The sequence below is a fragment of the Sus scrofa genome, chromosome 7 (assembly GCF_000003025.6).
Source record: "Sus scrofa isolate TJ Tabasco breed Duroc chromosome 7, Sscrofa11.1, whole genome shotgun sequence".
Classification (NCBI taxonomy): Eukaryota; Metazoa; Chordata; class Mammalia; order Artiodactyla; family Suidae; genus Sus; species Sus scrofa.
This window is the reverse complement of record NC_010449.5, coordinates 34,805,033-34,821,383: the sequence shown is the minus strand read 5'-3', so window position 1 is coordinate 34,821,383 and position 16,351 is coordinate 34,805,033. Positions and strand designations below refer to the sequence as shown.

The 16,351-nt window shown below is 49.7% G+C and overlaps 1 protein-coding gene across 1 annotated transcript in view; it reads left to right on the top strand.

Moving 5' to 3' along the window:
• Positions 1-16,351, top strand: part of KIF6 (kinesin family member 6) — a 355,709-nt gene that overhangs the window by 274,661 nt on the left and 64,697 nt on the right. The window contains 1 exon segment of the mRNA XM_003128378.6: positions 8,300-8,355. Within this exon segment, the coding sequence (XP_003128426.4) occupies positions 8,300-8,355 (56 nt within the window).

The window sequence follows — 16,351 nt, the reverse complement described above, 5'->3', positions numbered from 1 at the left end:
TGTGTGTGTGTGTGAGAGAGAGAGAGAGAGAGAAGAGAGTACGCAAAACAAGGGGAAAGACCGACCCAGGAAGGCTCAGAGGCCGGGGAGCCCAGAAGGAGGCCCCAGTAGAAAAACACAGCAAGATGGACTGAGGCAGATGCATGTAGAAGTGGAAGGAGAGTATGAAAGCTGAATTCTGTTTGCTCTGTGAGAAAGAAGTGGAAATAGGATAAGAGATTGAGGCTGGAGGTGAAGGTTTATTAGCTCCTGCAGGCAGCAGGAAAGATGGTAGAGCTGGAAAAAGAGACAAGAAAAGCAGGCAGCACTGAGGGCACGGCCCAGGCAGTGAGCCAATGCCATTCCCACGTGGGGGGAGTGGATCCCGGATCACGTCAGGAATCCAGTGAGGGCAGGAGCAGCCCTTCTGGAGCTCCGCACAGTCCTCCTCCATCAAAGAAGTGTCCGCACCCCCCAAGATTCAGTTCCTCACCTGAGTTTATAGTCATCGTGCCTCAATATCTGGGATTTGGTTTCAGGACCCACGGCATATACCAAAGTGCATGTGTGCTCAAGCCCCATGTATAACATGGGCAGGGAGTTCCCGTTGTGGCTCAGGGGTAAAAACCCAACTAGCATCCATGAGGACATGGGTTCAATACCTGACCTCACTCAGTGGGTTGGGGATCTGGGCATTGCTGTGAGCTATGGCATAGGTCACAGATGCAGCTCAGATCCTGTGTTGCTGTGGCTGTGGTGTAGGCCAGCATCTGTAACTCCAACTGGACTCCTAGTCTGGGAACTTCCATATGCCCTGGGTGTAGCCCTAAAAAGCCAAAATATTAAAAAATGAAAAATAAATCAAACAGGCAATACAGTTGGCCTCCAAATCCACGGGTTCTGTCTATGAATACAAGGGCCGACTATCTCTCCTGAGTTCTTGGGGCCGGCGGGGGTGGGGGGGTGTATACGATGTTCGTAGCAGCTCTGCTTGTGCCCAGGGAGGGTGAGAAACCTCCTGGGCATCCACTCCTGGGGAGGTGGACAGGTAGAATGTAGGAGAAGCTCTCCTCTCCGTGCATGTGACCTGTTGGGGAGTTGGACATGACAGGCGGGAGACGGATTCATGCACACATACCAGCAAGGATAACACCAAGTAAGAACACACCATTTATGTAAATTATAAACAGATGCACACAAACAAGCAAAAACGGCCCAAAAGAAAGGTCTTTGGGATATCCTGCTGTGGTGCAACAGGATCAGCAGTGTCTCTGCAGTGTCAGGATGTGGGTTCCATCCCTGGCCCGGCACAGCGGGTTAAAGGATCCAGCACGGCCACAACTGCAGCTCGGATTTGATCCCTGGCCCAGAACTGCATATGCCAAGGGGCAGCCAAAAAAGAAAACAAAAGGTATACTTTAGCCTACTTTAGCCATAAGAATGTCTGCCTCTGTGGGCAGCAGAAGAGGAGCAAGACACAAGCATGAGTGAATAAAAGAATAAAACAGAGAGTGGGGAGAAAATAGAGTAAATCTAGTGAAGGCTGAGGCCCTGCCTCTAGGAAGATGGAACACGCCCTCCACAGAGTTCAGCCTTTGAGTCCAGGGGTTCGGCAAACCTCCCAGCGCTTCTCAGTGGTGTGGGCCGTGCACTCTCAGTCGGGTCAGGTGGACCTGCTGGAGCAGGACATCTTGTTTATCCAGAGACAAGCACACGGGAGCTGGACACCTGCTACCTCGTGCCATCACGTCCAAAGGCCCTTCCACTGTGTCTGCGCCTGAGCTTATGCCAGTGCCTCGCCACCCTGGCTTCATAGTCTAATGGCCCGTGGAGCCTGTGAAAGCTACCAAAGCCTGGGCCTGAGTCCCCCGATAGGATAACTGAATTAGGCAGAGCCTGAGCATCCGTTTGTTTCAAGATTCCAACCTGCCACAAGGTTTGAAAAACACTGGCCAGACAGAGGCCTTGTCCATAGTCCTGGAACCCCAGAGCCTCTGAGGAGGAGCCTGAAGACTCCACAGCTGAGCCCAATGCCAGGTGGCTCTTCCACACACTCAGGCTTAGGAACCACTGGTTATGGAGAATGGGATGCTTGGTCTTCCTTGTTCTGGAAGGAGCAGGGCTCCTGGATCAGGTCTGTACCCTTGAGTTTGGGTCTCCTTCCAGCCCGGGATAGTCGGGCGACAGCAGAAGTGACGATGTTATGGTCTTTAGAAGGCTTCTGATACAGAGTCACTCAACTCTAAACAGGAGTGTTCTGACAGCCCGCGGGACAAATGAGCTTTGGGGTTTAGGGAATCCGTCTCAGTCATGCGGGATGGGCTGGCACTAGTGGAGACCCCATCTTCCTTGTGGCTATGAAGCAAGGGCATTAATGAAACTCACACAAAACACTCCTCTGAAAAGAGGTTTTCACAGCAGTAAATCAGTCTTTTCCAATCGAATGAAAGTCAAGAGACCAGCCCACATATTTAAAATGTCTACATCTGGTTTAGTGTTACCACTTATTAAAGGAATATTTGGTACTGGGGAGGATAAGCCAGGACCTGTTCCTTTCTTGGGACTTGGACCTTTGTCTGCAGTCATGGAGAGCCTTCATTTATCAGACAGTACATGCTCCCAACTGCCTATGGCAGAGGACAAAGAGCAATGTTTTTATATGAGAACAGATAGCTACCACCAGTGCCCATAGAACAGACATCGAAATAAAGCATGACTTCCCTGCTTCCATCGCTTTGGGAAACGGTCTGCAGTCATGATGCCACACCTTGCCACACCTGTGCTCCCATCCCCTGCAGTGACCAGAGCACCGTGTGGCCCATCTGTGGGAGGACAGGCCAGTCCTAAGAATACAGACATGCCCCAGAGGTGTGTACTCGGGTCGGCATTAAAGGGCTGTTTCCTAACTCTACTTCCAGTAGACTTCTTCTTCAAAAGTCCTACTCTCCCCAGGCCCTCAGCCACCAGGACCCAGGGGCCTGGCCTCCTGTCTCATTCCCGTCTTCTCGCATCAAGTAACTCTGCCTTCCGACGGCTCTGGTGTTGAGCCGTCATGCTGGACAATCCATGGAAGAGGGACTTAGGACTGACTACCCCCACCCCTGAGCCCTGGTCCAGCTCAGCTTCATTAGCCCAGGGCAAGTGGGTTCTAAGCCCACGTACAGATCCCTGCCAATTCCCTCAGCCTCCCCCAGGGAGTGTGAGTTGACTTAAAGTTGCAGGAGGGGATCATCAGCAGGTCACACACCCGAGTGACTTAATAGAAGGCGTTTCTTCCCCCTCTCCCCTGCCCGCACCCTTTACCACCCCACAGGGAATTTCTAGCACGTCTCAGCTCTGCCCCACCCCCCACCCGTCTGGGGAAAGTCATGCTGCCCGCCTGTGACAACAGAAACAAGATGTGGGCACATTACTAGGATATTTGCTCTTCGGTGAGTGAGAGCAGGTGAGCCCAATTCTTAAGCCGGATTTTTTGAGAGAAGACAATTCAAGTCGCAGGGCAATTCAGAATCACTGCATTTTTCAGGCATGACTCATCCTTGTGGTATATAATAACCTGAAGAGAGGCTGGAAACCCCAGCCTTGGCAAATCCCAGTGCCCGGGCACAGCACAGCTAACTTTCTTTTGTGGCAGAGCTTTCATACAAACTGAGTCCCCTGTCACAGGACCCATTACATAACAAAAGAGTGAATAAATGGGGAGATTAGCTGCAGTTGGCAAAGAGGGTGTTAATAATGTGAACTAAACCAAGAAAAGCACTCCTTCACTCAGTCGGATCCTTCAGACAGAGAACAGAAGAACAATCTAAGGCCAGCATGAAAACTGGACCAGGAGCGGCAAGGAATCTTGTGGCACCATCTGGAAGTAATATCCATGACAAATAGGAGTTCCCTGGTTCCTATTTGACTTCAGTTTTAACCTTTATTATTTTTCCATTTCTTTTTTGTATTCACACCTTGTCTCCTGAACTAGAATTATCAACCTGAGAGCAGAGATTAGATTAGAATCTTCTCAGCCTCCCCACAATTTTTAAAACAGTGCTGGCCACACAAATGGTACTCAAAAACACTTTTTTTTTTTTTTTTTTTTTTGCTTGAGAATGACAATCTGAAACTGACTTGGAGAAACCTTAACGCCAAGAAAACTATGTGAGAACGGCTTCCCAGAAGTAGGCAAATACAGCAGCCAGCTTCCTGAGAGCCAGAGAGGGAACTGCTCCACGAAAGACAGAGGACAGCCATGGTGATGGGAAAATGGGACAAGTTAGGAGAGGCATAGCGGTAGTTTTTAAAAGTGTAAAGGAGGGAGTTCCCACTGTGGCTCCGTGAGTTAAGAACCTGGCTTGTATCCCTGAGAATTCGGGTTCAGTCCCTGGCCTCGCTCAGCAGGTTAAGGATCTAGCAGTGCCACAAGCTGCAGTGTAGGTCACAGATGTGGCTCAGATCCCACGTTGCTGTGGCTCCACTTCAATTCCTAGCCCAGAAACTTCTGTATGCTGCAGGTGCAGCCCTAAACAGAAAATAAATAAATACATAAATACCTAAAAGTATAAAGGATACAGCAGAAAACATCACAACATTGTTATCAACTGTACTTCAATAAGACTTTAAACAATGAAAAGAAATAAATACCTTCACACACAATAAATAAATAAATACATAATGTGTAAAGGAATCGGATTGATCTTGATCCCAATATAACAGAGGCAGCCAAGGTCCCATGTCAGGGTCAAATCTACAGAGGAAGGAAAAGGCATAGGCACAGGCCCGGGCTTCCTTTCTGCCAGGGGGCAGTACTGGCTGTTCACTCCATGAATAATCAAGATATTAAGTTAATTGCCCTCGACAAGAAAACTAGAAAGACTGAACCGTGGGAAAGAGCCCAGAGCAAGCAGCATGGGGGTGGGAGGCAAGCGAGCCATCCCTGTGGTCTGGGGGAGAGAGGGCAGAGGGAGTGGGAGGGAAGCTCCGTGCGACGCCAGGGCAAGCACTGTGGATGAGGAGTGGGTGAGACTCCTGGAGCGCGCAGAGCTGATGGACGGCGAGAGCGGAGGGGACGGTGTGCAGGCCAGCCGCACGCGGGTCAGCATCGGTGCTGCGCAGGGAAGAGGAGGACGGGGAGAAGGCGGGGAGGCTGCAGAGGACTCATCACTTCTGCTCTGGGTGCGGTGGATTTTAGTTTCTGCAGGGCATCAAATGCACAGTGGGACAGTGGGCCAGGAAATAAAGCTGGGCTGAGCTGGAGATCTGGGAGCTGTCCGCAGTGACGGCCCATGAAGGCACCGAGTGGAATGCCTGCAGAGAACAGGTATTGAGAGGAGAGGATCTAAGAGTCAGCCCTGACCGTTACCACCCACTGAGGAACAGGCTGCAGAGGAAAAGCCCGAAAAGGAGACCGAGGAGCAGCAACTAAGGGGGTGGGGAAAACAGGGAGGTGGAGGATGTAACCTGAAAGTCAGAGAATAGAATCGGTTTCGCTCTTCGGACAGGGCCCCACACGGTGCCTGGCGCTCAGTGGGTGCTGTTGGATCCGTGAAGGCTGGATGTCCCGGGCAGCCAGGCTTGTGAAGGAGCAGCCAGAGCACCGCATCCCTCCACCCTTCCAGACCCAGGCCTTGTCCCCACGAGGAGATTTCTCTGTGGGGCGACAGAGCAGCCTACCAGGCCCCAGGCTGGCATTGCCCCCGGCACCGCTGCTCCCCACGTTGAGCCACACAGCACACGACTCCCTGGTAGAAATACTTGGTATGGGGCGTAGAAGACCGCAGGGGCTCCCAGGTGGTCTTGGTTGAGTCTCTCGGAGCCTCCCCCTGGCCCCGCCCTCCTCCAGGTGCAGCCCCACCCCCACCCCCCCCGCCCCCGCCCCAACGTAGGCCACGCCTCCTCGACGGAGCAGCAGCCTGAGATATTGTCCAGGAGGGCGGCTCTCTGGAAATGGGGAATGGCAGCTCGGGTTCAACCACTGGGAACACGGGGTTGGCTCCCTGGACCGTGTCCCTAACAGATGTGCTTTTAGATGTTGGAAGCTCAGGAGTCTGCAGGCTCGCCCTCCAGAAGCCCAGAACAAGCCTGGGGCAGGAGGAAGGTGGGGGAGAGTAGGGCGGATGACGAAGGGGCTGGGAGGTGTGGAGATGCAGGGTGGCAAGGAGGAAGAAGGCAGGAAGGCGGGGGCCACCTTCTTTCTCATCTCTCCGGCTCCCTTTACTCGCCCCCTTCTCCCCCAGGGCTGGGCTTCCTCGGGCAAGAGTTTGTCTTGACAACGGGCAATCAGGAAAACATGTGGGTGGGGTGGCCTGGAGTGGTGACAACTGCAGAGTAAAGGGAAAATGGTCTCCCGAGACGGGACAGCCCTCAGCCCACACCTCTTCAGTGGGAAGGCCCTTTTTAGCTCGGTGCTGGGCTGCAGAGGAGCGCCTGGAACAGCACGTGGCCTCCCGGCGGTGTCTGCCAGCCCTGGTGCAGGGCGGCTCTTTGCAGAGGGTGACCACAGCACTCAGCAGCTCCAGACACATCCGGGCACCGCCAAGGAGGGGCTCCCTGCCAGGCCTGTAGGGGCTTCTCTGAGCAGGGCTGCCGCACAGATCGCCTGCAAGAACTTCCCTCTTCAGCTCCACCCTGGTTTCCTCCAGCATTGACGGGAATTTCAGCAGCTTTGTAGCTGCGTTCTTGTATTTCCCTCATGCCCTGGAATCGAAAGCTTCCAGGCCAGAAGAGGGGTCCTTCTTGAGCAGTGAAGGACTATCCAACCCCATGAATTCTGGGTACTGGGGATGGACACGGCAACCACCACCCAGTTAGAGCCCCCGACTCGGAGGGTGTAAAGTGGGGAGAGAGTTCTCATCGAGTGGCCCGGACCAAACCTCGGATCCCGTCCGCCCAGTGGACAGAGGCCAGCTCAGCGACCTGCACGTGATGCGATTCAGCGTGCTGAGCTCTCCAGAAGGTGATAGGCCCTAGCTGAAGAGGGAACGTGCGTATCCTGCCATGAGCCTGAACACCCTCAGTGAGGAGCCAGGGATGGCATTCCGGGAAACCCAGCACTGAGAGAAAATGTAGTCCCCTCCCCTGGAAACTTCTCTCTGCAGCCCCCAGCCAAGCAGAGACGCCTTCGGAAAATAGCAGCGACGTAATTCACGCTTCTTTTCCACCAGGCCCGCTTGGGGTGCTCTGGCCTTTGTTCCTCTGCCTGGAGGGCCCTCTTCCCCTCATGGCCTCTAACAAAATCCTACCTGGCTAAAGCATTTACGGATGAGACAGTATGATATCTGGGATCCAGAAAGATTTGGGGGGTGGGGCAATTAACATTGCCTGAGAGCCCACTGCGTCTAAGGGGCAAGTTTTTCCTAGCGACCATTACCACACTGCTTCTCCAGCCCAAGGGCGGGCTCTCGGGGGCATCTCAGGAACACCTATCGAAAAACAGAGAGGCCTCATTAGGTAAACATCAGCACAACACCTGGTGGACTACAGGCAGCCACCTAAGATCATGGAGAAGTTTCTAACAGAGAGAAGGACTCATAATGCAAGTGGAAAAAAAAAATCAAGGAATAAACTATATGGTATGAGCTGATCACTGTAAAAACTGGCTGGAAAGAAGACTGGATGGATCTCAGAAAGAGTTTATTTCTGGGTAGAGGATAATTAGGGATTTTTTTTTCTTGTTTTTATATTTGCACAATGTGGTTTAACATCATATATAACAGGAGTAAGCAGGTGTGTTCTGGAAATAAGCCAGATGGTAAGTATTTTCAGCTCTCCAGGCTCTGGTGTCTGTGTCCCAGCCACTGGACTCTGCCTTTGCAGCACAACAGCAGCCATAGACAATAAGCCATGGGTGTGACTGGGCCCCAGCATGACTTTATTTTCAGAAACTGGTGATGGGCCGCATCTGTCTCATGACCAGCCATAGTTTGCCGGTCAGAAAAAAAGGGGGGGGGATCAGAAAAAACAAAATGTTCTCTAAGTATTCTTTGACTATAAGATCTTGGTACTGTGACTAACAGAGCCCCGTGCAGAAGCCTTACAGCCGTGCTCCCTTCTGGTTCCCTTGTATCATAGAACACTAGAAATGGAAAGTTGTAACTTAGAGGACATGAGAATGAAATTCTACGCTGGAGAGGGGACTAAAAAGTCACCATACCAGGAATGAATACAAATTTCATCTCTCTGTTTAATAGATTTCATGTATTTAAACTATCTTTTATATCTTTCAGTCAAGTTTTATTATATTTTAGAGACCTCTCAGAAATATCTTATTTTTAAAACATAATTTAGGAGGAACAGGAAAAGTCAAACTCTCATTTCTTCTCCCCTCCTCCAGATTTTCTGAAGCAAAGGCCTTGGGAGAAAATATCAATGAAGCAAGACGTAAAATCGGTAAGCCGCTGATATTCTGTGAGCTTCTTTCACAAGCTGTGTTCCTGGTGAAAACCAGGTCATGATGTGCCTCCAAATAGTGGGAACGAGTTTGAGGAGTGCCCTGCCAAAGAGGCTGCGCCTCTCCTTGGAAGTTGGTCTTCTCCCTTCCCATCCATCAGGAAAAGCACTTTCTTTTGTCCAGAACTCAAACTTTTTGTCCTCCTGCAGGCCTCAGCTCTAGCATCCCAATGCGAAAGTCTTGCTTTCCCCTGGTGTTTGCCAGCAGTAGCTTACTGACTGCTCCTAACCGTACAATGACAGCGATGTGTCACATTTTCAAGGGCTGTGAAACACTTTCCCACCTCCCAGAGCGCATCCTTCACATTCTGGGCCCAGGTGCACATTATTCAGCTCCATTTCCATACGCCGGTGGGAGGATGAGAAGCAGAAGTGAGTCAGTGTGCCTTCCCAGGGCGCAGGCTGCCCAGTAGGTGAGCATCCCTGGAAAGGTGAGGTTAAGGCAGAGGCAAACTCGTGAATGGTGTGATGCCTCAGATCTTGGTCAAAGTGAGAGCGAAATGTTTCTTTCACCCCAGGCTGGAAGACACACACAGACCCATCCCCCAGGCCAGGGCAGCTGCGCGGGAGGGATCCCTTGTGGCTTCGTCTCTGTGCTAGAGTCTCCGAGGTTCTGGACCCAAGGGCCAGGATCTTGGATGGAGGAAAAAATGCCCCTTTATTTTCACTAACTCTAACTACAAACACTCTCTCCAGTGATGAATGTCAGCAGCAGGCCACAGTGGAAGTAGCAGCACCTGCCACCAGTGGAAATTACAGGTATTTTCATTTCACAGCCCAGTTGGCAGACATCGTAAAATACCTTTTATGCTCATCAGTACTTCAAAATTACAGTAGTTATTAGACTCACCAGTAGATCTTGTTATTTAATGCATTTATATAAAAGCAGATAGGTATTTCCATATCAAAAAAAAGTTTTAAAATGTTGATAACTATTTCAATATAATTGGTCTGTCTTCAAGTCTTCTGTAAAACTCCTTTCGTGGCCTGAATTTTCAAACCCCCTAAAACTGCATGGAAAAACAAAAAAAGCTGGGGGTCAGGAGCATTTTTCTAGAGATAATATCCATAGTTTATCTGATTCTCAAAGGGGTCAGGGATCCAAACCAGTAGGGAGGGAAGAGGGAGCAGGCTTCAGGGGGTCACCATCTGACTGAAAGGACATTATGGCCTGTTCTCACCCCTGGGGAGAAAAGAGGGAAAGACCTTTTACAAACTGTGTCTCCCCCAAAAAGTGATAGAAAGTTTGCTCTTGAAAAATATCTGGAGTTCCCTTCGTGGTGCAGTGGTTAACGAATCCGACTAGGAACCATGAGGTTGCGGGTTCGGTCCCTACCCTTGCTCAGTGGGTTAACGATCCGGCGTTGCCGTGAGCTGTGGTGTAGGTCGCAGACGCGGCTCGGATCCCGTGTTGCTGTGGCTCTGGTGTAGGCCGATGGCTACAGCTCCAATTAGACCCCTAGCCTGGGAACCTCCATATGCCGAGGGAGTGGCCCAAGAAATGGCAAAAAGCCAAAAAAAAGAAAAATATCTAACTCTCTAAACCAAAATAAAACTGTCCCAACACTAATGAAATAGACTAATGAGGGAAGGTAGCAGTGGTCTAAACTAATATACTTAGTTTTTCACTCTGAACGCAGTGAGCTGTCATCACAAGTAATTCTAAGTTACCGTAATTTTGGGGCAACAACGTGCATTGTTGGACCCAGTTGGCCACGCCTTGGAGATGAGGCCCTCCAGCTGCTCAGGCTATGCCCTGCCCCAAGAGTCAGGGGCTGGGGGTGTGAGGCTGTGATGGATCCTCCAGAAAGGATGTCTGTAATTCACACCCAGAAGGTCCAGAAATACTAGAAGCAGCCCTGGGCGAGGAGACCTTTGTTTTTTCTGGTAATAAGTAGGCTTCATACCAAGGTTGAGATTTGAGCAGGTATTGCTAACACGAAGGTGCCTGCTAATAAAACCGGTGGTACTCTTACTTCATTCTAAGCAAATAGCAGACTAAGACCCATCTCCTGGCCACTCATCTTTTAAATGTGCCCTTGATCCCACGGGGGGGCAGGTGGGAGGCAGCCAGGTGAGTGGCTGGCAGAGGCTCAGCCTGTTACTCAGCAAGCCCCTCACAGTGCCTGCCTGGCCACAGGGAGAAGCCCCCCATCCCTGCATCTCAGACTCAAGGTTAAGATTGAGGAAGTACAAGACAGAATCGATACACATATTTACAATTTCCAAGGCAACCTAGTGTCAAAGATTTGTGACGTAGCTGAGTACATTTTTTTCCTCGGGAGAAATTAAATCAAGTGGAATTTTCATTCCCTACAAGGCCTTCAGTGAACCTGAGAGTCAGGAGGTGGGAGCAGGGCACAGACGCACCATGATGCTCGTGGGATGACTCAGCTCCCCTCCCCCAGGGAGCCACATCCTGCCTCTGGGCCCCGGGGGGCCGGAGTGAGATGCTGTAGGGAGCACGTGTCACTGGCCGGCGGAGGGGAAATGAAAGCTGTCTTTGTGAACCGCACATCAGCCAGAGCCTATGTTTAGAGTTCAGGTTGCCACTGGCTTCTCAGGCCTTTTGGTGTTTCACTGACATCGTGACCCAGAGCTGCCAAGTGAGTGTCTTTCTTAAAAATCCTTCAGGCTATTAATTCAGGATCGACTCTATAATATCTACGTGGCGTAATCAGTGAACCAAGACGTCCATGTAATTGCCTGGTCTTACAACAAGCAGCCTGAACCAGGGAGATTAAATCCTTGCCGCAGACTCCCTTGCAGTCCTCTTCTGTACACCCTTTACATCAGTCCTGATGCTGAAACAAGTTGACAGAAGAAAGAGAATAACCAATTTAGAATCTTTCTGGAAAGTAAAGTCTTTGTTTCAGAAGGAAACCCATTGTCAGGGCAGTTGCCTGTCCCCACCCAGCAGCATCTAGGCTGCTTTGCCTCGTATGGGCTGGATTTCGAACACGTTCGCATACACCCTGCCTCCCTTCATCCTGTCTCTGAGAGATGCCATTAAGGCCCACACCGTGGGGAAAGAAATAGGCTACTTCAGAAGCAGTGGCATAAACCAGGCCACTTTTCAAACCTGGCGTCGGTTTTTCCCCATCCGTGCTCTATCGCCGGCAGCAGTGTCTTTGGCAACAAGGACAATGAATGGCTACTCTGGCGTCCGGCCCACCCTCAGCCAGTCCAGGAACCAGCTGCTGTGGAGGCAGGTGAAAGCCTCTGACTTCATCCTCCACAGGCCTCCATGGAAACGCCCATCCAGGGTGCCACCCAGAAGGGTTTTCAGCCAGTGAAAACCAATCTGAGATCACTCCAGAAATCACAAGAAATGTAAGAGAAGTAGTCATTAGCAAGCAATGAAGAAAAAACCCAAACGCTGAAAAAGCTAATAGAACATTCTGGAAGCTTTCTGTCTCCTACTCCATATTCAAAGAAGGATCCCCCCCAACCCACCATCTGAACAGATACCCTTTTAAAAAATGTTTCTTCTGCACATTTACAATTGAGGAAAATCATTCCTCAGATCATGGGACTGGTTTTCAGTTTTGTGCATTTTCTGTACTTCCGTGTTCTTCTGAGGTTTAACTGCTCAGCCTTCTAGTGAATGATGACTTCTAGTCTCTCATCCTGGTGTAAGGGAAAGACTACATCCAGATCATCGCGCTAGGCTGTGGCAACCTCAGTCAAGTCTCTTCGTTTGTTCTTCTTTGTCACCAGCTCCAAATAACCACCACACCCACAGCAGCTTCGTCGAGCGCTGACTGTGCGGTGGCAAGAGCTTGATAAGCGCGACACCTCACTTAATCCTCACGGAAGAGCCATCACCTGTAAGGGGGAACTGCCATCACCTGTACGGGGGAATTGCCAGATGTCACAGATCCCGAGATACAGTGTTTACAGTCTTAACGCTGCTGAAATCAGGAAGCATATGACCATCCACTTGGCCATTTTTCCACATTTTAAAAACCTCTGTAATGAGGAAGGGTCGTAAAATCGACAGAGTCTAGATTCAGAAATACAGTATTATCGTCATTTTGCAGATTTTTTTAAAATGAAGTTTCCGGGAGGTGGCCTACTAAGTGGCCGAGTTGGAATCCAGATCAATTTCTGTCCTTCGAAATGTTTAAATATAGTACACTAGCTCCATAAGTTCAGATTTATCTGACTCTGAAATTTTTTTCTGAATTTAACACCTCACTAAGCTGTTACTCAGTTTTCCCGAATCTTTGCCTTTCACCTGATATTCCCAGCACAAGGCTCAGACTAGACCCTGGCTTATACATTCACAGCCCAAGAAGATGAAAAGCGTTTTTATCACGTGACTAATGATGGATCACCTTTTGCACAAGGGACTCAGTTGCGGAGGTGGGTGGGGTCTGACGCCCAGCCTGCCCTCGCTTTCTCTTCCACGTGCGCTGGCCCAGGGCTGCATCAGGTGAGGTGCACCTTTTTCTAATTTGCGGAAAGGTACGCTGTGGGCTCACAGCAGCCCTGGTAGAAGGTAGTGTCCCACATGGGTTTCAACTATCATTTTCAGTGGCTTGGGAAGTAGAGGAGAAGGGGTTATATGTTCAGGCCCCATACAATTCTGCCTGAGTGGGTTTACTGATGCTCAGAAAGCGTGAGAGAGTTCAAAGCATAAACTTACAGGAAGGATAGTAGGAATGGGTGTACTGAAGTACTTATGCTTGAGTGCCAAGGCCAGTACCCATACATTGGATTAGAGAAAGCCCAGTTAAGGGCAGGTACAGAAATCATCAGGGACCACAAAATAAAAATATGTCACCATAAAGTGAAAAACTGCTATGTTCTCAAAAGTAAGAAATGCAGAGGTCCGGACATGACCCTTTCACTCTGCCCAGCATTTCCATGTGTGCCTTACATTTCCCCGGTAACTACCTCTCTACAGGAAGAGAGATGGTTCAGAGAAAAGCAGAAAAGTTAGGATGAAAAAGTTACAAGGCAGGGAGTTCCTGTCGTGTCTCAGCAGAAGTGAATCTGACCAGCATCCATGAGGACACAGGTTCGATCCCTGGCCTCGCTCATCAGGTTAAGGATCCCGTGTTGCCGTGAGCTGTGGTGTAGGTCGCAGACACAGCTCGGATCTGGTGCTGCTGTGCCTGTGGTGTAGGCCAGCAGCTGTAGCTCTGATTCGACCCCTCGCCTGGGATCCTCCTTGTGCCACGGGTATGGCCCTTAAAAAAAAAAAAAAAAAAAGTGACAAAGCAGACTTCTTGTTTATTAACTGATTCACCACATTGATTTTAAATAATAAGCTCCGCTTGCCCCTTGAGTATTTAGTTTGATTTTTTTTATTTATACTTATGAAAAAGTTCAATTAATTTGTATTCAGTTTGTATTGGCCAGGATGTTTGGCTATAAGCTTGAAAGGAAATTTATTGTCTCATGTAACCAGGAAACCCCAGGAATACAGCTGTGTTCAATTGCACCCTCTCCCCCCCACTCCTGTCCTTTCCCTTCTCCCCTCTCCTCTCCTCCCCCTCCCATCTCTCAGGGCCACTTGACTAGGTTCTCTAATAGCCTGTCCCCACTGAGTGGAAGGCGCCTCTGAGAGCCGTAAGTTTCCATGGTCTATAGAATTCATAATCCCAGTAAACAGGATTGTTTTCCAACAATGTTGGCCAAAGTCCCTGGAGGGAGGGAGAAATGACTGGCCTGGCTTAAGTTGCGTGCACATCTCCGAGACAGCCCCTGCATCCAGGGGAATGAAACACTGATTGACGGTCCTAGAGCCAGTGCCCTCTCCTTGGGCTTCAGCCCATCTGCTCCCCATAAGCCGAACAAGATTTTCAGGGGATCAAAGAGGTTTCTTTCTCCAGAGGAAGAAATGCTGGGCAGACAACAATCCTATTCACTACAGACCTTTCAGAAATGGATCTGTGCCTTGAAACAAGATACATCTATAAAGGAATGGATAGTAGTTCATAGAGAGACTATAACAGAATATTTATCCCAGAAAAAAAGAATGCTGTGAGTGAGGAATTGAAAATAAAAACTGGTTTTAAGTACCAGTGCTTCTGCTGTAATAGAATAAATGCAAAATTAAATATACTAAAAAAAAAAAAATAGCAGGGATTGTAGGCACATGAAGATTGGGAAGACCTCCCCAAACCCACGCAATTTTGAAACTAGTACTCTAACAAAACTGATTACAATCCTAATAAAAAGTAGTAATATAAATAAAAAGATGTGTTAAATCCTAATGCATAAGGAAACACTGTGTAAAACACCCTTTCTTCCCAAATGAGGCTCTCATGATAGAAGAATGTATAAGGGCAGGCTGAGGGCTGAGGGCTGAGTGACAGAGACGTGAACAGCACGTACAAAGATGGCAAGGGCCCCGACAGCAAAGGAGCATTTTCTTCTAAGAAAGAGCACTGGCCACCCTGGACCAGGAGGAAGAGGGCGGGGAGGAGGAGCCTGTGGACCGTCCTGAGCGTCCCCACAAGCTTCGGGGCTCAGCTCTGCTGGCTCTCTTTGTATTTGCCGACCTCTGTGTCACCAAACTCAAGTTGAGCTTACTAGGAAAAAAAAAAAAAAACCCAGTAGAACAGATGGGTCTGCTGTATGACACTGACACTGGCCCCCTGCTAACCAATCGCGTGTGAGCCATTCCTGTTGAGGAAACGTGGTTGTATGAGAACCAACTGTGTATTGCTTGACGTTCTACAGTGGGACCCATAAACTGTAGTTCCTCTTCAAAGAGGCTCAAAAAGGAAGGACTGATTTTCAATTGACTCTGTAGTTGACGATGTGAAAAAGACGTTCTGTCAGGAAAGGTCATCGAATGGCTATAGATTGTGGAGTCGAGACAAGCCGGCGAGACGGGCATCTTTCCGGGCCAACTCGGTGTATCTAGAGAGGAAAAGAGCAGAGCAGATGAAGGTTGAAATCCCCAGACATGCCGTTGTCTGGGCGAAAGCCCACAAGCAGCATGACCGATGTCTTCATAGAGTTGATGGACTGTTTGGCTGTCATGGTTTGGAGATCAGACAACAACCAAAAAATGACCCGAGCAAGCTGGAGGGCTGTAGCGTACATCAACTGACAAGGGGTAACACTAATCACTGTCACACAGAAAGAAGGAAGCAATGGTTTGATTGGAATATTCGCAAAATAAAAAAAGACAGATGACTGCCTCCTGACGGTCCTAACGGGGGCGGGGGGTGGGGGTGGGGGTGGGGAGGGTCTTACCTCAGTGAATGAAACAAAGTCCAGGATGCACTGGGTGGATTCAGGCCGTCTGCCCCCCTGCCAGTCAAGCTCACTATAAACCAGAGGGGCAAGGTTTCAATTTACTGTGGAGGATGTTCTTTCATAGACAGGAAGTCCTAAACAGCCTCCCTGCAGGGCCTCTTCTTCCAGGGAACAAAGCAGATGAGTTACTGGAAGCTTAGGAAATAGGCACAAAGGGAATCAAAACAGAAGAGTTTTGAGAGAGGGGCTCACTGCCACGCCCCACCAGGCATCCGCTGCCCACGGGATCGAAAATCCCCGCGGCAATGACAGTCGGTCTCCAGCCCGACCACCGCTCTCTGGGCACAATAGCCTTTTCTCCTGAAAAGATAGAACACCATTTATTAGGTTTCTACTCACTAAACTGTAATCATATCCCCCTCCTGCCTCTCAAAGATGAACCCCGAGTCCCTTTGTTCTGGGGCATAGGAAAAATCAGTTTTCATTTGGCTCTCTTGATGTTCAGAACTAGAAACCCAGTTGAGGAGTTCCTGTTGTGGTGCAGCAGAAACGACTCTGACTAGCAACCTTGAAGTTGTGGGTTCGATTCCTGGCCTTGCTCAGAGGGTTATGGATCCAGCATTGCCGTGAACTGTGGTGTAGGTCACAGATGCGGCTTGGATCTGGCGTTGCTATGGCTGTGGCATAGGCTGGCAGCTGTAGCTCCAATTAGACC